Source organism: Ochotona curzoniae, unplaced genomic scaffold (assembly GCF_017591425.1).
Source record: "Ochotona curzoniae isolate NIBS_2020 unplaced genomic scaffold, NIBS_Ocur_1.0 contig_2599, whole genome shotgun sequence".
Taxonomy (NCBI): domain Eukaryota; kingdom Metazoa; phylum Chordata; class Mammalia; order Lagomorpha; family Ochotonidae; genus Ochotona; species Ochotona curzoniae.
The window spans coordinates 11,914,077-11,930,604 of record NW_024465520.1 but is presented as its reverse complement, the minus strand read 5'-3'; the positions used below and the strand labels follow the sequence as shown (position 1 = coordinate 11,930,604).

Sequence of the window (16,528 nt, the reverse complement as noted above, 5' to 3'; positions counted from 1 at the left end):
TTTTTAAAAAAAATTAAACACTTAGATGTAGAGGGAAACCAAGTATCTACAGAAATCATAAGCTCAATACTCTAAGATGCTGAGGAACTCATCTGATGACCTAAACAGACAGATGCTATGTTTATGATGGAAGCCTCAAAATAGCAAGATATTCATTCTTCCTAAACATATATATAGGGATAACATAATTCCAATCATTACCCTAGCAAATATGGAAAGCCAAAGGAACTGGAATAGTAAAGCAATTCTGAAAAAATAAAGTGAAATGAACTATCTTATTTCAAGACATACAGAACTGTTAGTTACCAAGACACATGGGTCAAGGGAACAGAGCCCAGGAACAGACTTACAAGAATATATCAAACTGATTTTTGACAAAGGTGCAAAAGCAATAGTTAAGAAAAGATTACCTTTTAAACAAACTGTGCTGTGAACAAATGGATAGCCACAGACTTCCAAAAAAAAAAAGAACCTCAACCTAAGCCTCACACTTTGTTTTTCAAAAAATCAAAAATAATCATCGATTCAAATGTAAAACATAAAAATATTATTTTAGAAAAAAAAGAAAATTGGGGAGATTTAAACAAGGTGAGGGCTCTTATACTTCTTATAGCTCTTATACTTAAGAGCACAACCCATAAACAGAAAAGCGATACCCTGGATTTCATCAAACTTAAAAAACTTTTACTCTGCTAAAAACGCACTGAGCAGGCTGAAAAGACCAGCTACAGACTAGGAGAAAATACATGTGAACAATACAGCTGAAGATTTAAAGGAAAATTCTATTGAAATGAGCAAAAGACATGAAGAAACATTTTAGGAACAAACATTTCTAGGAATACTTACAGATGGCGATGAGCACATGGAAAGATACTCAATGTTACTGGCCGTGAGGCAAAGGTAAATTTAAATCACAGTGAGCTATGACCATCACACCAAGGACAACATAAAATGATGGTAAACATGGAGAAACTTGATCATATTGCAGGTAAGAATATTACATAGTACAGCCATTCTGGAAATGCAGTTGGAAAGTGTCTCAAAAAAACTAAACGCATAACTACCAAACAACCAAGCACAAACTTGTGGGCCTTTATCCCAGGAAAATGAAAACCATATGTTCAAACGCAAGAATACTTACAAAAACTGAGACGCAGATCCCTTTAATAGGAGAATGGGTAAATCAATTGGTACATCAAGCTATGGAATATTATGCAACAATAAAAAGGAATAACTATTCTTTTTTACGTTTAATGCTTTTCATACCCTATGTGCACATGAAAGTTAGTTTTTATATTAGAATGTATAATGCTATTACTTTGTTCTTTTATTTATTTCCTTAAAGATTTATTTATTTTTATTGCAAAGTCAGATATACAGAGAGGAAGATCTTCTGTCCAATGATTCACTCCCCAAGTGACTATAATGGCTGGAGCTGTGTTAATCCAAAGCCAGGAGCCACGAACTTCCTCCAGGTCTCCCACACTGGTGCAGGGTACCAAGGCCTTGTGCCATCTTTGACTGCTTTCCCAGGCCACAAGCAGGGAGCTGGATGGGAAATGGGGCCGCTGGGATTAGAACCGGTGGCCATACAGGTTCCTGGTGCGTTCAAGGTCAGGACTTCAGCCACTAGGCCACCGAACTGGGCCCAGAATAACTATTCATTTTCTTTTAAATGTCAGCTAGATCAATGATTGTTAAGAGTCATGGATGGGGCCTGGCACGATAGCCTAGTGGCCAAAGTCCTCGCCTTGCATGTGCCAGGATCCCATATGGTTGCTGGTTCAGGTGTTCCATTTCCCACCCAGCTCCCTGCCTGTGGCCTGGGAAAGCAGCCGAGGATGGCCCAAAGCCTTGGGACCCTGCACCTGTGTGGGAGACCCGGAAGAGGCTCCTGGCTCCTGGCTTCAGATCAGCTCAGCTCTGGCTGTTGCGGCCACTTGGGGAGTGAATCAGCAGATAGAAGATCTGTGTCTGTCTCTCCTTCTCTCTATAAAATCTGACTTTCCAATAAAAATAAAATAAATATATTTTTTAAAAGTCATGGAAAGGGCAATATAGGGAGTCCCCGTCATGGGTTTTTCTGTATGTCAACTGCATCAGTTGACAGTCCCCGGAGAGGATAGCCCACGTAAGCCTGGTCAGATGTCAGCATCAGGGAGAGCTGGGGAAGCATGGGATCTTGTAGCATCACTTCTTACAAGTCCTTAAGAAGCCATGGTGATTTTTGACTTAAGAAATTCAATAATAAAATAATTTAAAAATCTGGACCTATAATATATTAATCTTCAAAGACATTGCTGAGCAGGCAGAAGTGCTGGCTCTGTAATATATACAAACAGTATATACTTAAGCATATACTTAAGTGTGTCTACTTCAGGATTCTTCCAGAGCACATTTCCTCCAGGACCCACTTATCCACCTGGAAATCTTACCTAAGTAAACTCTATCATCTTCAAAGGCCAACCAGCAAAAATAATTTTTACTTAAGACTGAAAAAAATACAGATTTTTCAAGATTCATGGTAATATTTTGAAAAAATCTTTTTCCTAATGAATTATCCTGGAAGATGACATTAAGGGGACAGTCTCCAAAAATTATACAATTTTCTATTTCATTTGGCATGGAATTTTAAAACTGTAATCACTTCAAATACAGCGCACACAGACATACGCACACAGACATAACATTACTCTCCAGGATGCTGCGTCCAACATTTCTATGACAATTCTTCCTTTTCCTCTGCTTTAACCCAACATTAAAACCTGAACCTAGCCACAGTGGCCCAAAATGACCTGCAAAATCAAGTTTATTTTTTCTGGCAATGACACTCTGTGCTTGGGAATATAAAACTGTTATTCGGAATAAATTTCAAAGTTCCAAAGTACTACAATTACTGAAACAGGACAAAATGAGCTGTTACTGCTGGGGAGAGGGCCCAGCGTCCCACAAGGAACAGCGTGCTCTCCTGCCCCAGCTGAGCCACGTTCTGTTTTGCAAAATAAACAACTTTGGTCTCTTTATTTTACTTTGTGTCCTGTGGTAATAAAGCTCTCCTGAAGCTAAAATCCTATTACAAGTGCTCATTTTCTGACCACTTAAAAAAATAGATCAGTTTTGCTTTTGCAAACATATTTTTCACCAGTTTGCTGCCGTTGTTTTCACTTTTGCATATGTCCTCTAGCAAAAACTGCAGAAGAAAAACTGTTTGCTGCCTTTTTTCTCCTCCCATCCAAGTACTAACCGACCCTGCTTAGCTTCCGAGATCAGACGAGACCGGCGCGTTCTGCTTTTTTTTTTCTAAAAAAGAAGAGACTATACATCTCTGAAATGGAATAAGAGATGCAGAACTAAGGAGTTACAGTACAATCACGTCTCCTGGTCGGGAAGTGTGGTCTTCAATTTTGGCAATAACATCCAAGACCCAGTAATGTCATTACAAGTGCGGTCTACCTTTAGAATACTGATGAAAATTCTAATCATGCTCCTGACTGTGGTCAGGGCGCAGGTTACAGCTAGCCTAAGACTGCAGAGGCAGACTGCGAGGCCAAGACGAGGTGAGGACACACGAGAAAAGCCTGGTCTTGCTGCCCAGCCTCGGGACCTCTTTCATGTCTTCTACCACTTATGAGCACAGAAGTCTAAAATGGTTCTGAGCTGGGTCAGAAACAGTGTTAAAAGCAAAACGACCTGCTAATGAGACTCAAAGATGATCTGATGCCTGCCTCTAAGATGCCCTGGGGAGAGGAGGCCGGGAGGCCATTGAACAGCCTGAGTCTAATCAGGCAGTAGGTTGTATAACTACCGCCTGCTCTAACCATCGGTTCTGTTCCTTTGCTGGCCATCCCCCACAACGCCCTTACATTTTCTTGCAACTCTTCTTTCGGGACTACTCACTTTGAATTAACAACGCGATGCAGTACAGTCTATCACATTGTAATTTAGCAATCTTCTATTTTCAAAGTGCAGAGAGAAGGAAATAGGAAGGTCTCCTCTCACATTCCTTTCTAGATCAAGCTTCCTTGAAAAGAAAACACAGCAGGGGCTCCTCTGGAAAGAGGAGCCAGCATAAAAAGGAACACAAAAAGTTAACAGAAGAATAAAAAAGAAAGAAAAGCCCTTGAAAGATCTCTCTGTGGCGATACACTGATCCACCCACCTCAATCCTTTTTTCTTCTATAAAGAAATAGAGCACAATTTCCAAGTCATGGTGAAAAAAAAAAATATTCTTTATTTTTCTCTTAGCAATGAAATGGTTCCAAGCCTCCCTATTCTGGTCACCACTATTGGCTACACAATGGTAATGCCAAAATTCATGGAGTTAACGACAACATGCATTTTCTACTAACTTTTTGAAGACGGCCCTATACCTCCCGTGTGCTTCCATAAAGAACAATGCACACAGCTGACTAAATAAACCCACTGCCTGATCACTAGACAGCTAAACAAATCGCATTACATGGAGCCTACATGACGCAAACCTAAAGGAGAAAGTATGGAAAACAACACCTACTTCCTGACTGTGCTTTTACAGGTTTGGGGATGCACGCACACTTTTTCCTTGTCTTCAGATCAAGCATAGAGACACTGTCTAGCACACCACAGACATAATAAATATTTGGTGTGTGAACATATCCACCTTGGGTCTGAAGAAGTCAACGCCGTACTGCACGTTCTGAACAGGGGCAGGATGAGCACCACTGGCCAGGGCCCTAGCCGAGCTTCTGCCGAGGCCCCACTTGGCCGCACCGCCACTCCCAATATGGACGCTAGCTGCAAATTTATGAAATGCGTGGTTTTAACAGTTTCTAAACAATTTACTTTTGCAGTACCACAACCATGAGGAAAAAACACTACCACTCTCAAAAATCTTATCAAAGTAAATACATATTTTATGTATTTCAAACTCGGAAGTTGTTCAACGTTCTCCAACATGGCCAGCTACTTCTCATCGGAAAACATCTGCTCCTTTGACCTGGGATGCCTTCTCTCTCTTGTCCACCAACGTGCAGCGCTGAGGGCAACACCACTCCAGCTTCCAGCATGAAGGCATCCTCTGAGCGCCCCAGCACGCAGGGACTGCACTCCCTCCGTTCTCACAGCAGACACTGCCCACACAGCACACAAGTCACTGTCCTGCAGGACTGAGCTTACCCCTCCTTCATCACATACCCTCTTGCCGACAGGTGACGAGAGCATAAAATGCAGGCAGACCTCCAGTTGGTCCTGTTTTGTTTCATTTAATCTCTAACACTCTTACACCAATACGTGGAAAGAACTCAGTTCATTGCCTGGGAAACGACATTCCGAGTCCACACACATAAACACCACTTCTCTGATCAATATGACACGTCTCTCGCTTACGGCATGAGCTCCTTCTTACTATATCATGCCTCATTAAAAAAAAAGTGAAAAAAACCTGAAATGGAATGATTTAGAATGTCTTTTCTGGTAACTGGGCTTCCCTTCCTGTTCCTGCAAAGTGCAGGCTCTATAAATCTGAAGGACAGGCAGCACTTGTCAGCATCAGCTTCAATCAATGACATGATGAATGCGAACAGGCAGCTCAAAGAAAGCTGCACAATGGACAGAAACCTCTCCGGGAGACACAGCGGTGCTCTCTGTGGGCACAGAGCCCCGGACTGTGACATCCATAACTCACAGCCACAAGGCAGCCTAGGGAATGAGAAGTGATTAATAAGGAATGCAAGTCACAGTCACATCTGGAGATAACCCGAGGGAGCATCCCATTCCATTGGGAGTGCCTTGGGTATGACCTGATGATGACAAAATAGGTGATATTCTTTTTGTAACGCAGTCTGGCCACAATATTCCTTTAGAGCTCATGAAAAATGGTTGGGTGCGTCTCTTAACTACAACTCCATGCTACAACTGGACTTAAGCTGTAAACAGGAAGAAAGAAGGAAACAGATTCCCTGGGCCCAGTGTTTTATGGCCCTATATCAAAATAAAGGGCTTCAGGAAAAGTGCAACCTGTGTAAATTAAAAATCAATGTTCCCTTTTCTAAACCTTGAAAGGAAACCCCTACCCCTGAAAGAGTCCCCCTAGGGAAAGAATCTCTTTAGACCTGTAATTGAAAGAAGAAATAGAGAAGGGCCACCCTGGCACGCATCCTAAGCCCCGAGCCATCTCCAGCAACTAACTCTGAACAATGCGTGGCCTACTCACAGCACTGGCAACGCACATAAGGCCCTGCCCGACTTCGCCTTTTCAACAGTCAGCCTCTTGTCCATGGAAGAAGCTCAACTCACACCATCTCCAAATCCCATCTCTCTACTTCTCAGAGCACTTTCAGAGTTACCTCCCAGGGAGCTCGCAGGAAAGCCTTGGGACATACATTTGCTCCCCCTCTGCCGGGTTCTAGATGAGGAAGGAGAGTTGATCAAATGTGTAGGAACCACTTGCCACCTGTGACATGTACCGTTGGAAGGTAAAGGTTAAAGGCGTCAAGGGCAATCCTGAGGAATTCCTGTCACCAGTAACAGGCCTTTTTAAAACTCATGATCCTATCCAAGCAGGCAGTCCAACCTTAATGACCACCCTCTGACAGCAAAGAAAAAAAACAGCTGTGCAGGCAAAGGCTAGGATGGAAACTGAGAGGCAGCAGGCCACTCAACCTGATAATCAGGTGTGGAGGCCAGGCAAGGGACTGGGCCTAGCACCGGGCCCCAATAGGACCCCTGGGTGCCAGCAATTAGAGCATTACAGGAATATGTTGCTAAAAGGCATATAACAATAAACAGCCCCAACTAGAGACCATTATGCTCAGTGAAATAAGCCAATCCCAAAAGGACAAGTACCATATGTTCTCTTGTTATAAGCCAACCTTCATGCAAGATCCAAGAACAAGGCCATATAGGTAAACATGTATGTATATATATGCATCTAGAGGATCTGTATAACGGAGACAAGCCTATCAAGAAATGAAGCTACACTGCAGTACGCAACTCCACCTCTGAATAAAAGAACTCCAAATGAACTGTTGTGTATATCTTGACTACAGGATGCTGGATTTGTAGCATTGTCTATATCGACAATGTTACGACACACTTATATAGCAGAATGATGGACTTGTGACTTGCTGCGAAACTATACTATTGTAATACTATAGGGGACAACAGTGCAGGAGGGGAAGAGGATAGGGTGGAAGGGAAAGTCCCTGAGCCTATGGAACTGCACCATGAAAAATGAAAATTAAAGAAAAAAAAAGCAAAAGGCATGCAACGAATAAGCAGTCCTCTCTCCCTCTAACAGATGCCCAGGGAAGTCAGGAATTCAGAATACCTACTTTTTATTTCAAAGTGTTCCAGGCATCCGGACAAAGCTTTAGAAATGAGCTATTGGTCATGAAACCAATCTCTCTCAGTTGGTAAGAAAGTCCTTTAAGGTTTTCAGCATGTGAGAAGATGAAAAAGAGATGAAAAGGCTCTCCAATCTGCCCCAGGTAACCTAGAAGGAAGGGTGAGGAAAGCCACTACAGGCAAGTAACCCTAGCCACCCAAACAAAGGCCCAACAGTGGCTCACCAGCGAAGGCAGCTCCTTAGCAACACGCACACTGCAAACAGTGTTACTGCAGAAGGGACCAGCTGAACCACTTCAGCTCAGGGCAAACCTAATTCCTTCCAACATCTTTTGACAGGAGACTGCTGGGGTCAGATGCTGATTGGCTCTAAATCTCCCCCCTTGAAAGGTTCAGGTTACCCTAGAGAGATAAGGGAAGAAAGTCAACTCTTTGCTTGACATAGAAGTTACATAGTCTGTTGTGTACTACAGAGCTCTTTGAGGGAGTGCACCATTAAGGCAGGGTCAGCAAAAAGAGATTGTGCGTGCCTCTGACAGGAGAAGCAAGTTCTAAAGCTCTGATTGTCTTTTTCTTTTCCCTTTTCAAGATTTACTGATTTATTTGGAAGGCAGAGTTCGAGAGAGAGAAGAAAACAGAGAAAGAAAGAATCATTGATCCACTGGTGGCAACAACCAGGGATATACCAGGCTAAAGCCAGGAGCTTCTTCCAGGTCTTTGATAAGGGTGGCAGGGGACCAAGGACTTAGGCCATTTTCTGCTACTTTTTCCAGGCCATTATCAGAGAGCTGGATTTAAAGTGGAATAGCCAGAATTCAAAGTGGGCAGAATGCCTGGCACTACAGACAGTGGCTTAATGCACTGCCCAACAGCACCAATCTCTGATTCAGTATTTTCCACGTGATCCTGGGCATTTCATCAAGCTTCAGGAAGAACCTGATATACCTAGATTGGGTGCTACTATGCATTAGCAGACATGGACAATTGCACCCCACTTTCAGCTTCCTGCTGATACACACCCTGGGAAGCAGCAGGTGGCTCAAGCCCTGGAACACACTGGAGAGACACGGACTGGAATCTGGGCTCCTGACTTTGGTTCCCAGTACAAGGACAGCATTTAGACAATAAAACATGAGATGGGAGACTAGCATTTGTTCTCTCTCTCCCCTTCTCTAATGAATCAACTAACTTTAAAAACACAAAGGTGGAAGTCCCCAAGGGCAGAATTCCTGGCTATCCTCCAAGAAGCACCTAAGGATACTGAAACAATAAGTAATTTCAGCAAATATTTTCACTCCAGTATGGTCTCATGGTCAGGTGCAATGGGCTATCAAGGTCCAACCTATAAAGTCTACCAAAGTAGACTGATCACTGGCCCATGGTTGGACTGGATCCTTCAAGACCCAAAGTGACCACTAAGATCTTGCCAAGTTTAAATAGACTCCTCCATCAGCTATTGATCAGGTCTTGCAGATCCCCTTTGCCTCACCCTTTGCCACCTGTTAAGAAGCCCAGGCCTGATAAAACCGGTGTGAACAGGACTTGAAGGTCATGAGTAAACCAATTCAAACAACCATCTCATAGTACCCAATCCCTATATCGTTGTTGTCCAATTTGCCATAGTACAGCAGGCATTATTCTGCCCAAGACTTATAGGATGCATTTTTTTACATTCTCCTAGATCCTAAGTATCAAAAATTATCTGCCTTCAAGTGCAAAAGCTCAAAAGTTCAGCAAAATTTGTAGTATTGTTGGACCATTCTACCACAGATTTATAATTTCTTGTAAAATTTGGGGGGACATTTTGAGTACAGACCTGAGGGTACTACTGTTAGAAAAAAGGGAAAGTATTACACGAATGCCATTCTTATTCCTAGCCCCTCCAAAGGGGCTTCTGATAAAAACCTCATGCAAATCCTGAATTACCAGAGGAGAGAGAAGATCCAAAGACCAGAAGAGACAGCACAATGGTAGGCTTTTGGCCCAGTGGTTAGGGCACCTGCACCCCGTGTCAGTGGCCATTCAATTCTTGGCTACTCTGCTCACTGTCCAGCTTCCTGCTAATGTGCACCCTGGAAGGCAAGCACCTGCCTCCCTGTCCCCTGTGTGGGAGACCCAGCTCGAGTTTCTGACTCGCAGCTTTCAGCTTGCCTCAACCATTGAATGCAGGCATCTCGGGACATGAACCAGTGAGTCAAAGATCTCTCTCTCTGCCTTTTAAATAAATAAAAAATGCTATTTAACTGGCAAAGATTTCTAAAATATTTAAGAAAGCAAAAGCACATACTTCCAAGGAAAGTGTAACCCAAGGACAGCGAGCCTTTTCTAAGACTGCAATTCAGCAATCTGTACCTAGTCTCAGTTCAAGACCAATAAGAAAAATGACAGGCATTCCTGAGAATGGCCAGCTTCTGGTCTAATACTGGTCTAATAGCAAAAACACTTTATAATACATTAGAAGGAAAAGAAATCAGCCTTTGTGAGTGGATGAACGATGCCATCGAGCCTTGAAAAGGCTAGAGGAGCCCTTGTCTGAAGTCTCCACGCCCTTTGGGGCTGTCTGATGCAGAAAGCTCTGTGAACTGAGTGCACGTTTACCTGAAGAACAAGTAGAGATCCTGACCCAAACGCTGGGGCATTAAAACAACCACATTTAGTGTTACATACAGTGTTCCGAGGATGGCCACCCTGCCTGTGGGGAGCTATAGCCACCTGTTTGCTGATCAGAGAAGCTAACTATGGGACAGCCACTGTCTGGGTGCCAGCACAAGTGGCAAATCTAGAAACAAATGGACAACACTAGGGCCAGTGTTGTGGCATAGTGAGTAAAGCCGCTGCCTAGCATCCCATACAGGTACCAGCTCTAGACCAGCAGCTCCACTGCTGATCCAGCTCTCTGCTTCCATGTCTGGGAAAGCAGCAGAGAATGCTGCTTGTGCCCCTGCACCCATGTGGGAGAACCAGATGAAACTCCTTCCTCCTGACTTCACACAGGCCCAACTCTAGCCATTATGGCCATCTGGGGAGTGAACCGATGAAGGGAATATTTCTCTCTCAGCCTCTCCCTCTTTCTGTAACTCTGTCTTTCAAATAAATAAAAATACCTCTTTTAACAAATACAAAAAGACAATACTGTAGGGCCAGAATTACAGTATAACAGGTAAAGCCATCACCTGTGACTCAAGTATCCCCAGTGGGTACTGGTTTGAGTCCTCTTTGCTCCACTTCTGATGCAGTTCCGTGCTAACGGCCTAGGAAAGCAGCAGAAGATGGCCCAAGCGCTTGGGCCCCTGTCACTCACATGGGAGTTCTGGAAGAAACTCCTGATTCCTGGCTTTGGCCTGGCCCAGCCATGGTTTTTGTTATCATTCGGGGAGTGGAACAGTAGATGGGAGGTCTCTCTCTCTCTCTCCCTCTTCCCTGCAAATCTCTGCCTCTCAAACAAATGAACAAATCTGTTTTAAAAAGGAAAGGGACCATGTCGGATGGTGGCTGAAGGTTATAGATGCTGAGCATCATTCTAAGATTCTGTAAGACTCCGAACGTTGGCCCACTGCTGCCAGCATCGTAGGACCCTAACAGACGATCGCTCTGAAGTGACAGATCGGAGACAAGAAACTCTGCCTCACACAGAGGTGGCAGCAGCTTCATGGCCAGTGGTCAGTGGAGTGCAGCATGAGCAACTGCAGAGGCTAACAGTTCCTCTCCTGGGCTGTCCGCACAGAAAGACTTAGACAACAGTCCAGACCAGGACACTGGAACTATGGGAAGAGCAAAAACTTCTATCCTGGCTCTAGCTATGCCTTCTCACTGGTGTGTGCAGATGGGACCATCGCAGAGAAAGAGGGCTCTCAAATGCTAACAACAAGGAAACTAAGTATGGGGAAAGATTTTTCAGGATGCTACAGGCTGTAGAAAAACCCCGAAGTAGCTGCTAGATGCTGTAAGGACAGGAGGGGCAGACTCTGACATCAGAACATGAACAACCTAGCCAACAGTGCAGCCTAGCCAACAGCCTTGACAGGGGGCGTAGCAGGCCCCACTGATTCCTTCCTGTCCCCTTGCAAACCGTAAGCTAAGTACTCTCCGGCAGGCTCGCAGGAAGCCCAGCAAGAAGATGCAGAAAGACCCCTACCAGGGAAGGGTGGATGGGAGACGCAAGAGGCAAAGGAAGGCTACCCTTGAACCCTTCCAGAGCAGGCATGAAGAATGCCTCTGATTCCGCTCATTGCAGTAAACAAAGAATGTCTGATGAAAACCCCAGGACTGAAGGAATGCACAGATAAAATTTCTCCCATATTTAGTTTGACAAATAATATGTATATAATTTTTTTTAAAATATGTTAGACAACCAAATGAGTCCACTGATAGGCGCGTCATTAAATACTCAACTTCAAGCACTTGATGTTCGTAAGTTTGTATTTACTTATGAAAAAGGAAAGTGGACCGATATACTTCCTGAGAAGAACTGCCTCACAAGAAGTAGTTTACTAGAGCTTTTACGGTAGGGATTAGGAGAATGCTCAAGTAGAACAAAGGGAGAGATTAGTGTTGTGGCTCAGCACATTAAGTTACTGCCTGCCATGCTGGTATCCTATGAGCCCTGGCTCAAGTCAAAGGTGCTCCGCTTACAGTCCAGCTCCCTGCTAACATGCCTGGGAGGGCAGCAGAAGGTGACTCAAATGCTGGGGCCCCTGCATCCACAGGGGAGACCTGGATGAAGGCCCTGGTTCCTGGCTTTGTCCTGGCACAGCCCCAGAGGTTGCAGTCATTTGGGAGTGAGCTAGTAGATGGAAGATATCTATCTGTCTGTAACTCTGCAATTCAAACATACAAATAAATCTTAATTTTTGAAAAAAATTTAAAAAGCAGGAAATGAGAACAAGGGAGAGAGTCTTTCCTACTGATAACATCTGTCTGATGATAATATAGACTGACAGGGAAGAGATAGTAGCACAAACATAACGAAAAACTATTAAAAACATTCAATGAATTTACATACATCTACATTTCATGTGAGTATACGAAAGGGCTTAAAATAATGCCGATTATACAGTAAGTGGAGAGAAATGGTATAAATAGAACTGTGTTCGAAATTCGGAAATCTAGGGCCCGGCGTGGTGGCCTAGCGGCTTAGATCCTCGCCTTGAATGCAACGGAATTCCATATGGGCGCCGGTTCTAATCCCAGCGGCTTGTTTCCCATGCAGCTCCCTGACTGTGGCCTGAGAAAGCAGTCGGGGACAGCCCAAAGCCTTGGGACCCTGCGCACGCGTGGGAGACCCGGAGGAGCTCCTGGCTCCTGGCTTCAGATCAGCGGCGCAGCCCAGGCAGGCCGTTAGGGTCACTTGGTGAGCGAATCATCAGACGGAAGACCTTTCTGTCTCTCCTCCTTTCTGTATATCTGCCTTTGCAATAAAAATAAATAAATCTTTTAAAAACCATTCAGAAATCTAGCATCATATAAAGATACCAACACAGCACATTTCTGAGTCCTTCCTTTGCCTAAGGACCCAAGCGACCTGGTCAAACACTGCGCTGGAAGGACCTGTCCTCTTTCACAGGACAAACTATTCCTTGCTGAGACGGATTATACAATTTTGCCCAGTGAGATTCTTTCCTCTCCCATTCCACCAGTTCACTGCAGATTCTGTAGACAAAATAAGTACAAAACCTCAAAAACGCACTCCTCTCAAGGTCGTTGAAACGTTCCTGGTGCCATGCCCCAGGAACTCCACAGAGACTCATACCTTCTGGATTTCCTCAGGTAAGGCGTGCATGGGAATGTGACGATCCATAATTTCCAAAATTAAGCTGGGAGAGCTCTGGAGCAAAATAACCTAAAAACATAGATGACAATAATCAGTAATGTGAGAAAAAAAATCTAATTAGAATCATGAGTAGGTTCTCAGGAGTACCTGGGGAAGGATGCCTACACCTGTTGCAACAGATGCGTGGATGTGATGTTAAAAGGTACAACTGGGATTTTCTCATCTATTAGATCAACAGAACAGGAAAAAGTTACAGAGATTGCTGAGTTGCGAATGGTATTTTCCCTATTGCTAGAACTGTACAGTCTAACAGTAATTTTAAAGGTTTATTTTTATTGGAAAGTCAGCTTTACAGAAACAAGGAGAGACACAGAGAAAGATCTTGCACCCATTGGTTTACTCTTTAATTGGCTCCAACGGCCAGAGCTGAGCAGATCTGAAGCCAGGAGCCAGGAGCTTCTCCCAGTTCTTCCATACAAGGTACAGAGTCCCAAGGCTTTGGGCCATCCTCAACTGCTTTCCCAGGCCACAAGCAGGGAGCTGGATGGGAAGTGGAGCACCTGGACACAAACCAGCACCCACACAGGATCTCAGCACATGCAGGGCGAGGACTTAGCTATCAGGCAAGCGAGCTGGCCCAAATAGTAATTTTAGTGTAATTCACTACTGTATATGCATACAGAATGACTGTAAAATTTTAAATAGACTCATCTACTACAGTGCCATTTAAAAAAAAAAAAAAAAGCTTTTTCCTGGAAACTACTAGGAAAAAGCTCTAAATATAGTATCTGAGTTCAGCAGATAAGAAAAGCAATTACAGCCCGAATGCTGGCTCAAATAATGTGCAGGAGAAAAAGGTGACCAGACCCTGAAGAGCCATCAAAGCATCAGAGGGGCCGACTTCTTCCAAGGTGGCATTACGCCAGTTTATGCACACAGTTTAAAAGGTTATCATTTTTTAGTAAAAGTAACTCAATTAAAAAAAAAAAAACTGTACTATGTAAGTTTTTATAAAACCATGGAGACCAGAAGAGCCCTTTCAATTTTCTTTTGTCTTAATCCTCCCCAAATATGGAGAAAGAATATAGGCAGTCAAGTTTCTTGAGTAAGAGGTGTTTATTTATATCGGAGGAGCTGGGGGAGGAGAGGGGCAGCAGGGTCAGATAACAAAGGCACAATTTTACAGCGAGGAAGAAGGCCTGAGGGCTCGAGCTGGTTACAGACTAGAGCAGGCCGAGGGTTCCGGAGAGGAGGGTCCCGCCTTCTGGATGGGGGTGGGGGAGCTGGTGCAGTTTCCTGAGGGGGATCAGGCTTGCTCAGGGCAGATTCTGACAAATGAAGACTAAAGTGGCACATGCTCTGCGCAGGAAGGCAAGGAGAGAGGGAGGGTGCCACTGACAAAGAGTCCTGGCACTGTCTTGGTCATTGTGTAACCACGGGGGGAAGGGGCAACCCCTCATGCCCTGTGTCACTGCCAACATTCTTCATTGCAGGGAATAGCTGCTTAAAATCACAAACGAGCTATCCCCTCGCAGAAGGCATCACACCACCGAGAGTGTGTTTGGCAATGATCTGGTCACATGTCTAGATAGCCAAGTACTGGGCTCATGTTTGCCAGACTGTCAGTCACATGGCAAGAGCCCAGAAGGCTCAGCTCTGCCATTTAACAGTCCATTTTCCAGCAGTAAAATACAAGTTTCACCTTCAACTCTCCTGGGAGTATACTTTTTCTTAAAATTGCTAACCAAAAAAAAAAAAAAATGACTTCTTAATTCGAAGGACATACATTTCCCAACTGGAGTTGTACTTCCCAAATGCTCACAAGAGCTGCGTCTGGGCCAAGCCAGGAGCAAGTAGGCCAATCCAGGTGTCCCATCTGGGTGACCTAGCTTCCTTAATCCATGACTCAGCAGGAGGCAAGAAGCTACAACCCAGAATGGAACCAGTCCTCAGAATCCAGCCAGCCAACAGACAACGTGGACGGCGCAAATGTGGTCCTAACTCCTATGCCAAAGACCACCCGGCAAGTTCTCTTCTACAAGTTTTACTGACGAAAAGTAGTTAGGAACCTGCCTGTGGGCAGCAGGGTAAACAAAATTCTCGTGGAACCTCTTGATTCAGTTACTTTCACTGACTGAATTTGGATACCGCTTTATGGCATTTGCTAGCTACAACTGAGAGTAAATCACAAAATAAAGTGTCCTGTCAGCATGCAGAAAGATAGCAATTTTACCTTTAAGATTTTAGAGTTTACGGGGGGGGGGGGGGGGGCGGGGAGGAGGGAGAATCCCAAAGCCTATGGACCCGCATCATAAAATGAAGCAAAATCTCTAAAGGGAAATTTTAAAATATCTAGGTTTCAAGCTACATCACTGCCAATCTAGTTAATGAGATGACAAAGAAAACCCACTCTTTTTGCACATCAAGGAAACACATTATTTGTTTATAGATCCTCAAAACTGGTCATTTATTTTCAATAAAGCAAATTCAACACATATACAGTCTCTCTCTGAAATGCACGCTGTAATTAGGGCAGCTTTTGGGGCTAACTGCCTTCCCGCTAAGGAATGCAACAGCTTTTACACAAAGCAGGTGGTTACAGCCGGGGTGGAAGGCCACTAAACTCTGAAGGTGACTGCAGATCCTGGTGCCACCCTTCCTAAGGCTTTACATTTCAAAGAAATCGCTTCCGGGCTTCCAGACTTCAAGAAAAGCCTTGCTGTGTCTTCAAAGATTTGCTACATATCAAAGAAATGCAGAAAGCATTCCCAAAGACCAGGTCTCTCAAGAAAAAAAAGGGGTCTCATGCCCTTCCGCTGAGAAAACGTACCGGTTTAAACCGACTCGTGTCACGTACGTTAGTGCGCGTGCTTTCGCGAACAAGAGCCCTGGCAGGGCAGCCTGCCTGCGGGCCACAGGGCCGGTGCCAGGCGGTGCAGCTACGTAGGCGTTTGCGAGCCTGCTCTCTACCAAGATCACCGGAGAGCGATTCTAAAAATGCAGAAAGGTCCTCGTGGGCTCACTTCCGCAGCCCTGTGTCACGCGGGGCCACTGGCTCACGTTCGGCTCCCAAGGCTGAGCCATTCCCTTGCAGTGAATCACCCACCGCGAGCTCTGGTCAAGGGCAGGTGAAGCGCGAGTTCGCGTCCCAAGACCTTCCCGAGGCGACGGGCTTTTTCCAAACAGAAACCAACTGCGGGAAGGGCTTTGAAATCTGTCCCTGGAGACCTGCTGGCCGGAAGGGGCGCGGGGGAGAAGGCCCCGGGGCTGAGGAGCTGCGTGGGTCGGAGGGCTCGAGGCCACCGGCCCCGGCGCCGCGGCTCCTCTCTCCCCTCAGGTGCGAACTCCCCTCGCTCCGGAACTGAGGCTTGGGTCATCCGGGGGCGGAAGGAAGCCATTGTCTCTCACCTAGACCTCGACTCCGCCGGGGGTGGG

At 44.9% G+C, this 16,528-nt stretch overlaps 1 protein-coding gene across 1 annotated transcript in view; it reads right to left on the bottom strand.

The window, feature by feature from the left end:
- LEKR1 (leucine, glutamate and lysine rich 1) overlaps positions 1-16,311 on the bottom strand; it is a 178,930-nt gene extending 162,619 nt beyond the window's left edge. Inside the window, exons 1-2 of the mRNA XM_040974853.1 lie at positions 15,924-16,311; positions 13,073-13,162 (exon numbers count right to left, since the gene is read on the bottom strand). Coding sequence (XP_040830787.1) covers positions 13,073-13,120 — 48 coding nt within the window. The 5' untranslated portion in view covers positions 13,121-13,162; positions 15,924-16,311. The remainder of the gene's footprint in view (positions 1-13,072; positions 13,163-15,923) is intronic.
- Positions 16,312-16,528: the final 217 nt, after the last annotated feature.